General features: G+C 41.8%; 1 protein-coding gene across 1 annotated transcript in view; it reads left to right on the forward strand.

The window, feature by feature from the left end:
- Positions 1-5,389: 5,389 nt before the first annotated feature.
- LOC124005474 (RNA polymerase II-associated factor 1 homolog) overlaps positions 5,390-10,028 on the forward strand; it is a 5,101-nt gene continuing 462 nt past the window's right edge. The window contains exons 1-14 of the mRNA XM_046314775.1: positions 5,390-5,710; positions 5,948-5,977; positions 6,234-6,326; positions 6,487-6,608; positions 6,728-6,794; positions 6,901-7,002; positions 7,116-7,221; positions 7,696-7,764; positions 7,971-8,074; positions 8,189-8,305; positions 8,538-8,666; positions 8,880-8,985; positions 9,179-9,260; positions 9,374-10,028. The exon at positions 9,374-10,028 is cut by the window's right edge and continues 462 nt beyond it. Coding sequence (XP_046170731.1) covers positions 5,661-5,710; positions 5,948-5,977; positions 6,234-6,326; positions 6,487-6,608; positions 6,728-6,794; positions 6,901-7,002; positions 7,116-7,221; positions 7,696-7,764; positions 7,971-8,074; positions 8,189-8,305; positions 8,538-8,666; positions 8,880-8,985; positions 9,179-9,260; positions 9,374-9,777 — 1,581 coding nt within the window. The 5' untranslated portion in view covers positions 5,390-5,660 and the 3' untranslated portion in view covers positions 9,778-10,028. The remainder of the gene's footprint in view (positions 5,711-5,947; positions 5,978-6,233; positions 6,327-6,486; positions 6,609-6,727; positions 6,795-6,900; positions 7,003-7,115; positions 7,222-7,695; positions 7,765-7,970; positions 8,075-8,188; positions 8,306-8,537; positions 8,667-8,879; positions 8,986-9,178; positions 9,261-9,373) is intronic.

Below are 10,028 nucleotides of genomic sequence, written 5' to 3' on the forward strand. Positions count from 1 at the left end.
CTTGTGTCCTGTTTGAATTTAGAGCATAATAAATATATATATATATATTTTTTTAAATGTAGTTTTTACAGAATCAGAAGCTTCTGGTGGTTTTTGAAGCCAATGTGGCATCTTGAATTTCTATTCTTCCTATGAATTTGTCTCTAGCATTTGAACCCTGGTATAACCCAATTCCTGAAAGCTACAACTCTGGAACATGAATGTTCCCCTCTATGAATGTGTCTCTAGCATTTGAACCCTGGTATAACCCCATTCCTGAAAGCTACAACTCTGGAACATGAATGTTCCCCTCTATGAATTTGTCTCTAGCATTTGAACCCTGGTATAACCCCATTCCTGAAAGCTACAACTCTGGAACATGAATGTTCCCCTCTATGATGATCACAGGTGTGTTAGGAGTGTAACTTTGGCCCCGATAAGAATATAGTTGAATAGCCCTGGCTGTCATAGCCCTTCTATGGACAGCCTTTCCACTCCCTATTTAATCTTGCTCTTGTGGCTAACTGGGTTCAAACCAGGTCTCCTGCATGGCACAAGACTGTGTTAGCCCACTTAGCTAAAGCCTATAGAGATAAGTTAATGTAAAGGATGACACACTGCTTGCTTAACGAGTAGCGTTTCCCCCTGATTCAGCTCGTATGGAGACTCGAACTCGGGACCTTTGCCTCATAAACACGTGACTGCCCTTTTGAGGCATTTCAACCCATTGTGCTATTCAAAAAGGCCTTCAATTGTGCAAGGGGTTACACTTCAGGCTGAGGAGTGAGTTTCACAGATCACCATCTGCTACACTAATACAAGTCTTCAAGATCCAGCAAAGTTACTCATCAAAAGAGTGTAGTTTGGTGATCCATGCTTATCGGATGAGAACCTTGCCTTGTGCTGAGACCTGAAGACATGTTAGTTTGACGTGTTAGTTTGTTAGATGTTGTTAGTTTCAGGTCTTTCAGCAAGGGTATTCATTATAAGGTTAACATGTGACTGACTGGATTAAGACTGTGTTAGCCTGTTGAGCTAAAGCCAAGATCATGTGATGAGTAACTCTGAGACCTGAAAAGTTGCATTGTCTGGTGCAGAGGAGATCTGGGTTAGAACCCCATCAGTCAAACCATATACATTAAAACCAGAGTTAAACTAACACATAATGTTTCCAGAACTCAGGCTAGGTTGCTCATCACATGCATAGATCTCCAAACCACCTCTGTTGCACTCTCATTAAATGGGGTGCACAGATCCTTCTGCTTCTGTTTGCCACAGAAAGGGTTGTTGTTGTGTTGTAGGCCTGATTTCAAACCCAGTCAGTTATATGTAAGCAATAAGGCATGAGGGGTGTGGTATATGGCCAATATACCACGGCTAAGGGCTGTTCTTAAGCCCGATGCAGTGCAGAGTGCCTGACACAGCCCTTAGCAGTGGTAAATTAGCCATATATCACAAACCCGCAAGGTGCCTTATTGCTAGTATAAACTGGTTATCAACGTAATCAGAGCAGTAAAAATAAATGTTTTGTCATACCCATGGTATACGGTCTAATATACCACGGCTGTCAGCCATTCAGCATTCAGGGCTCGAACCACCCACTTTATAATGGTGCCATAATCTCTGAATATGAGCTCAAAGGGGTGTGAAATGTGACTGAGGTGGTTCGAAAACCACGCTCTATTAATGAGTAGGCTATCCTTGCTGGGGACTTTTTTTTCAAATACAAGTTACAAATATTCAATCTGTGCATTACAAATTCTAAAATATTAAATGAAAATGCAATACCCTAATACAAATACAAAATTATCAAATTCAAATAAAATTTATATTGGCACTGAAATCGCTAACGTTACACACATATGACACAGAGTGGCGAGGAGTGGAATGATAGTTTAAGACTGGTACCCAGACGAGTGCTTGTTGATCAAATCTTTGCTCCCCAAATTCTGTGCAGTAATTGCGGATTCTGACTCCCGGAAACTCAACTCACTGGTAACATTTGCTGGAGCATGCAGGCAAAACTGTCCTTGAACAACGAAAACATGCATGTTATCTGGCTAAATAGCTATACCATGTTATATTTGATCAAGTGAAACCATATTAAAATCTCAAATTAGTTATTAAGCAAGCTAGCTAACTGTTCTAGCTAGCCAACAATACAAAACACTCCCAGTCATCTGGTGCTAATTGCTAACTAGCTGTGGCATTGTGAATAGCTAGCTAGCTATAACAAACAAGTTGAGCTAAACAGCTTGCCTCCATGAATGTCACTGATATTCACGGACTTGGATACCGTTAAATCTGCTCCCATCACGATTAAAAGGTAAGATACTTTATTTCCAATATTTCTTGTTATCTGGTAATGATACATGTCACCAGATTGAGAGTTAGCGATCAGCTAGTTACTCCCTCACTGAACACGGCTGATCAACTTTCATCCATACTTAGCTCGGGCATCTGTTAGTTAGCAAAGACCAACATTCTGCTTGTTTGGTTTGGGCTTGAATACTAGTGTTGATAATCCCTGAAATGCCCTTGCTTTCAACCAAAACCAAACCCTGTTTGCAATAAATATCTAAAATGTATTTTGTTTAATATTGTTATCTTTCTTTAGAACTAGCTGTAGTCATGTTGCTCCTACCAATACCTTCTCTATTGGTCCGTAGAGGACTGTAGTGTTATGTTCCCCTATGGTTTAACTCCCCTCTCTCTGTTATTTCTCATTGTAGAAGCCCCAGGATGGTGTGTGAGCTGCTAGTCTCCTCACTATGGTTCATTTTCGTAATCTTCTGGGTGGAAACCATAAGCGTGTGGCTGTTCCTATGCATCTTCTACCAGGACCAGGCATTTTATCACTGGGGAGATGGGTATGCGTACCTAATCATATTTTACACACAAGCAACTTGCTGATTCTTAATCGTCTTACAAATATCCAGATGAAGTATCAAACAGACCTTCCTTTCTCATTTTGTTACTACAGGGTATTTGCAGATGACCCCGGCCAAATGCTATACATGTTGAGCAGGTGAATCCTAATATTGATTTCTGTCTGTTCATGGGTGTGATCAGATGAAATGCAGTACTATAACTTGTATCTGAAATGGAAAACTATACTGTTATTAATAGTTATTAACATGTAGCACGTTGCAAGAATATGTTTACCGATACTGACAAAGAGAATGGGCATGATCAGGTTGAGTTCTTGACACTTTCATGAATGAAGTCTCCATTGTCCCCTTTCCACAGAGTGGATCCCTCTGGACAGATGCAGACCTGAGACAGCGAAAGCATATGAGGAACAGCACATAATGGATTGTTCTCTCCAGATATAAAAGGATGGGAGCTGTATGTTTGAGACGCTCCTATAAAATAATGAGAATCAGTAGTCTTTTTCTACCTCCCTGCTCCTGGTTCCCTCCTAGATTTACCGCATGGTCATTGTCAACATGAAGAAACTGCATTGAATGCAGTTGGATTGTTGTTGGATATGGGCAGAGACACCCAGCTTGGCAAGAAGAACCAGGGAGGGGATCCTGCCGTAACTGTGGAATAGATGCATAGTGTGGCAGCTAAGTGTTCCCCACCAAAGCATGAACCATCCATGTTCGATTTCCATTGTCTGTGTTAATATGTGATATAGGTTAAACATTGTGGCAAAACACTTGGCAGATGCTTTGAAAACATATTTTTACATGATGTTTAGTCCATAGTCTATGTCATTTTTGTGCATTTTGGTAGACTTGCACATTATCATGGTTGTACACATTTTAGTTAGTTTATTTGTTTTCACATCTGTGTCTATATATAATCTGCTTCAGTCTGGGCACTTACATGACAGTGTCACTGGATTGTTTTGCAATGTAAAACACTAACAACATTATTGACATGATACACATATTCAATTAAAAACTTTACTCTTGGAAATCTTCCAACATGACGATAATATAAAATGCACTCATCAGTATTTTGTCATTTGCGCTCAAACTAAAATGTTGAATGTAGCTTTTTTGTAGCTTTTCTGTTTTTTTTTGTTGCTGATGTAAAGCTCACACCACACTAATAATGTCATGAATGCTTCTCATAGCAAATGTGGAAAATTATTACAAACCTTACATTTAGATGAATTCCACATTTTGACTTGTACCTGTTAATAACTTTTAATTTGTCTTCATTGAAGATCATCCTTCTGTAATGTCAGTCATAGCCATAACCATAGTCATAGTCATAACACAAGTCTTGTCTTTGTAATGTTGATTTTTTCTTGTTTAGGAAAGTGGCATGTTGGGTTAAACTGGGCAGTGACACCAATGGTACATTTGGTTTTATTTGTTTGCATCTGAAGACATTTTCCAAGCTTGTTGTACTACTATTTCAAACAGTTTCAGATTTGCTGCAGATTGATGTCGGTATATAATTTCTCAATGTTATATTCCAATACAGTAGAGGGTAGTGATATGCTATTTTAGTATCTTGCTTTCCAACGTATAATCGTATAAATTGATACGGGGCAGTTCATGGTACTACCAAAGATTTTTATGAGTTAACCAAGATAGACCACAGCCCGTTGTTTCAAATGAGAACAGATGAGCCATAGTGGGCAGAAAAAGCAATGAGGTGGGCAGAGCCAAAACGAGTTAGCGAGATCCTATTGGCGCATTCTAGCAAACATTTGCATATTTCTTTGGGGAACGTCTACTCTGAAGTGCGCGTGTGCACAAACAATTCGCCTTTGCACCCCTGCTAAACAAGGCCTTTTTTAAAAACTTTGTCAAAGGGTGAAGTCTACCAAACTTAGTTCACTCTGTTTGTAACAAAAAACTGTATTGAGATCAAATGTTTCACTGATGAGTAAATGTCGGCCAAAATCCATCTTGTTCCATCTCCAACTACCGGCCACTGGTCTTCCAATTTCAATTTAAGGGCTGTATTGGCATGGGAAACATATGTTTACATTGCCAAAGCAAGTGAAAGAGATAATAAACAATCAATAAAAAAAGACTGTAAACATTACACTTACAAAAGTTCCAAAATAATAAAGACATTTAAATGCTGTAACGATGTGCAAATATTTGATGTACAAAAATAAATAAACACAAGGTTATATTTACAACAGTGTTTGTTCTTCACTGGTTGTCCTTGTGGCAACAGGTCACAAATGTTGCTGTTGTGATTTCACACTGTGGTATTTCACCCAATAGATATGGGAGTTTATCAAAATTGGATTTGTTTTCAAATTCTTTGTGGGTCTGTGTAATCTGAAGGAAATATGTGTCTCTAATATGGTCATACATTTTGCAGCTAACCGGATGCTTCACATTTATATATCTGGTGAAATGTCTGTCTCTTTGTTCTATCTGTGGTTCCACTGCCGGCCACAAATCCACACAAGAGATATAGCAAAGACTGCCCTGCCCGTATATCTGCGACGTAATTATATTCAGGCATCTCGGAAGCAACCCATGACAATATCAGGGGTCCTGCTAGTTGTAAGGAGCATCCAGCCAGGACAGAAAAGCAAAAAAAGCGAAAGCTCTGAGTACTTTGGAGTAAGTAGCTAGCTAGGTAATCAACGGAGTTTATATTTCTTTCGGGTAAAGTGTTTTAGTAAGGAGTGACTTGAACGGTTGTCTGAATTTCTAAGAAACTGTTCTTCCAATCGTGGTCATTCTTTTAATATCATGGCTCCAACTATCCAGACACAAGCACAGCGAGACTCAGACGGTCACAGGTAAATATCCTCTCCTATATATTTTCTTTGCCGCAACTAGATAACGTTAGCTAACCTAGCTAATGACGACATGGATGGTTAGCAGTCATCATCATTTACATAGGTTTTGATTGTCCCGTGATAAGTTAACATAAGTCAAAATAGAGGGGGGCGGTGGGCTGTGCTATTTTTCTCTTTCTTCAATCTATCAGCTGAGTGTGTAGCTAACAACACTTGTTTTTCTCTCTACTTGACTAGGAGTTCATCACACAGAACTGTTCCAGAGAGGTATGCATGCAGTTTGTTTTCCATGTTAACACAAAATAGTGATTCAGTTACAGCTCAAGCTATTGTGTGTTTTAAATACAAAGGGTGTGCAGGGCTGGCGATATCATGGCCAGATCAAAACCCATATGACCATTAGGTAGTTATCAGTTTGGGTTCTGAGGCATCAATGCTTGATAGAACATGCTTTTGATGGCTACTTGTTCTTTGTACACTTTTGAAATGTGTGACTCCGTGTTTGTCCCAACCAATCTCCCAGGTCTGGAGTGGTCTGTCGGGTAAAGTACTGCAACAGCCTGCCTGACATCCCATTTGATCCCAAATTCATCACATATCCATTTGACCAGCACAGGTAAAAAACCCTTGTTCCTTCTGCCATAAAGGTCAGTCAAGATGTTATGTATATTAAATGTATAGTTGTTGTAACCACAGTGTGCAGCTTTTATTTTCTCCCATAAATACTGTACTGCCACTGTAGCTGACTCTGACGCTGCCCTGTCTGGTGTTGACAGGTTTGTGCAGTACAAGGCTACGTCGTTAGAGAAGCAACACAAACACGAACTGCTTACTGAGCCTGATCTTGGCGTCACCATCGACCTCATTAACCCAGACACCTACCGTGTCGACCCCAGCAGTATGTTTATGAATGACACAAACACACAATGTTATACCAAACAGTCAATATATTTTTGTGGTAGTTACTTGAAGCTTGTGTAGTATTGATTTAGAATCGTCCCGTCCTTATTTCTCTAGTTCTTCTTGATCCAGCTGATGAGAAGTTATTGGAGGAAGACATCACAGCTCCATCCAGCTCGAAAAGGTTTGGATACAGACTGTGTACCAGTCAATAGTGTCTTGACAAAATTCAATGAAAATCTTAATGACTTGGGGTCTGTGCTATGAGCCTTGTGTTTGTCTTCCTGTAGATCTCAGCAGCACGCCAAGGTGGTCCCGTGGATGAGAAAGACTGAGTACATCTCTACAGAGTTCAACAGATATGGTGTCTCCAATGAGAAAGTGGAAGTCAAGTGAGTGTGACCTAACAGGCTAGCTAACCACCACATTCAGCGTACACACTTCCCATCTTGTAGTGTTTTCTGTTTGTCCCACCCCTTCTATGACCTATGTGTTCTGTCCTTAGGATCGGTGTGTCTGTCAAACAGCAGTTCACAGAGGAGGAGATATACAAGGATAGGGACAGCCAGATTGCTGCTATTGAAAAGACTTTTGAGGATGCACAGAAACCGGTGAGAGTGCCCCTTTTTTGGCTATGCACAATTTACTGTGCTTTATTCAGTCCAAATAGATCTTACAGTAACCCGTCAATGTCCAGCTACACAGAGATCACACAGTTCATTGTATGCTCCTTCTTATATGACGATTGCAATATCCTCTTTATTCCATCAGTTATTGGACAGATGTTGGATCTTAACTGTACCTATATTGTCGCAGGCAAAATAATCCTGCAGCAACATAATTTAGATGCTTAGTCCATAATGTTTCTTGATCGATGGTTAGGCTATTAGCTGGTCAGAATGAGGTGACATGAAAAGTGGGATACTGTTAATATAACTATGTTAGTGTGGTTTTTCAGTGGATTTAAGTCAATTGCGAAGCTCATCAGAATTTCCTGCGGTGAAGGAAAGTTCTCAGCAACAAAAGTGATCAAATTAATATCCTACATCTGTATGTCACACGTGGTGTTTATCCTCTTCCCCCAGATTGCCCAGCACTACAGTAAACCCAGAGTCACTCCTGTGGAGGTGATGCCTGTGTTCCCTGACTTCAAGGTGAGCACCCATGACGCTCAACAGGACATACAGTACCATTGTATTGGTCTTGGCTTCCTATCTGAATTATTCTCATGGTCTTTGTTTCTGGGCAGTCATTGGTTCCTTTATCTGTTCTAATCTGGATGCGTTTAGCCGTTGTTGTCTAGCCCTATTGTGTTTTGGTAAAGAGTAAGAATTTGTGTGTTCTGTCCTCTGCTCCCCAGATGTGGATCAACCCGTGTGCTCAGGTAATCTTCGACTCTGATCCTGCTCCTAAAGACATGTCAGCACCCCAAGGTGTGGAGATGATGTCACAGGCCATGATTAGGTGAGGACAAAACAATGCCACATTGTGTGTGTGTCTGATTTTTATTTTTTTGTGACTGTCCGGCACTATGACAATTTTCCATTTGTGTTTTGAATTGTTTGTTGTGCCCTGCAGAGGTATGATGGATGAGGAAGGAAACCAGTTTGTGGCCTACTTCCTGCCCAATGAGGAAACGATTCGCAAGCGCAAGAGAGACGTGGATGAGGAGCTGGACTACATGCCTGATGATCTGTGAGTAATCCAACAAGTATTTACACTAACCTTGAGTAGACAGGACACCAACCATTCTACTGATATGTTAACTATCCCTATCAATAATATTCAGGTTTCACATTGCCATTGTCTACTTCCTCATACTTACTTGGTTCACCTTGTCCAAGGACCGAACCATTAGGATTTTGGAATCTCTGAAGCACACTTACTGTAGCATTGAACAAGGTGTGATGGTGTGTGTGTGTTCTAGGTATGACTATAAGATAGCCAGGGAGTACAACTGGAATGTGAAGAACAAAGCCAGCAAGGGCTACGAGGAGAACTACTTCTTTATCTTCAGAGATGGAGATGGAGTCTACTACAACGAGCTGGAGACCAGGTAACCACTGGCCTGCATGGGGGGGGGGGATCTCATAGTGTGGTCTTTTGGGTTTACATTGGCAGTAGAAGACATGGGATTCTCTTTGAAGAGAGAGTCACATTATTCTGGTAGATTTGTATTTGCTAGGGTGGGTTCAGTTAGTTTGTTTTGGCCTGAGGACACCACCAGTGAAGAAGGTTATTGGCCTGACTGTGTTGTCCTGGATTGCAGAGTACGGCTGAGTAAGAGGAGAGCTAAGGCTGGAGCCCAGTCTACTACAAACGCTGTGCTGGTGTGTAAGCACAGAGACATGAATGACAAGGAGCTGGAAGCCCAGGTGAGACTGCTAATTAGGCCTATTTTCTACACTGAGCATTACTTTCAATCTGTGGAAACTACTGTGTTTACTTAATAAGTGAACCTCAACACTGATAGAGATGAGCAGATAGTGCTGGACATAAGTAGAGAAGTATACATTTGCAGACATCTAAATAATCAGAGTAATCATGACATCCGTCTTTGTCCATTAGGATGCGCGTAAGGCTCAGCTGGAGAACCATGAACCAGAGGACGAAGAAGAGGACATGGACTTGGGTAAACTGCAGGACTCTGGTCAGTCTCTCCCCTCTGTCCTCCCCAATGTTCACCACTGTGTCTGAGGCTCTTTGTTTATCACTGCTTCTTAGGTCCATATGAATGAATTATCTGTTTATTTCCACTCACAGGTGATGAGAAGGGCAGCGAGAGCGAGGGAGACAACTCTGACAGTGACTCTGACAGGGAGGATGTGGATGGAAAGCGGAGTGGAGCTGAGGATGATGAAGAGGGAGTGAAGCGGAGGAGGAAGGCCAGTGGTAGCGGCAGTGAGAGTGGCGAGGAGGAGGTCAAGCTGGCGGATGAGGTGGAGATCTTCGGTAGCGACGACGACAGTGATGACGATGACAACGAGCCCAAGGATGGAGCAGCCCGGAGCAGTGGGGAGGAGGGCAGTGGGAGCCATAGGGAGAGGAGTAGGAGCGTGTCTCCGGCCCACAGTAGCGGTAGTGACCACTCAGAGGGTGGCCGTGCCCAGAGTGGGAGTGGCAGTGAGCAGGCCTCCGACTCCAGCGACGGCAGTGACAGTGAATAAGAGCCTTCTTACTGTGACAACGCCAGCACACCATGCCTCACCCTCGAGCTCCAGCCAGCCCACGCTGACAAGACCCACCCTCAGAACAGCCTTGTTTTTACAGACTGACTCCCAGGCTAGCAACTCATTCCTGTTGAATGTTAGTTTGCTACTTTTTTAGGAGAGACAACCTCTAAGGGACTTCTACAAGGCTTTTGGGTACCTGTAAATGTCACTCAAATCTGTCAGACCTTTGTTCATAGATATAGCTG

Source organism: Oncorhynchus gorbuscha, linkage group LG19, assembly GCF_021184085.1.
Source record: "Oncorhynchus gorbuscha isolate QuinsamMale2020 ecotype Even-year linkage group LG19, OgorEven_v1.0, whole genome shotgun sequence".
Taxonomy (NCBI): Eukaryota; Metazoa; Chordata; class Actinopteri; order Salmoniformes; family Salmonidae; genus Oncorhynchus; species Oncorhynchus gorbuscha.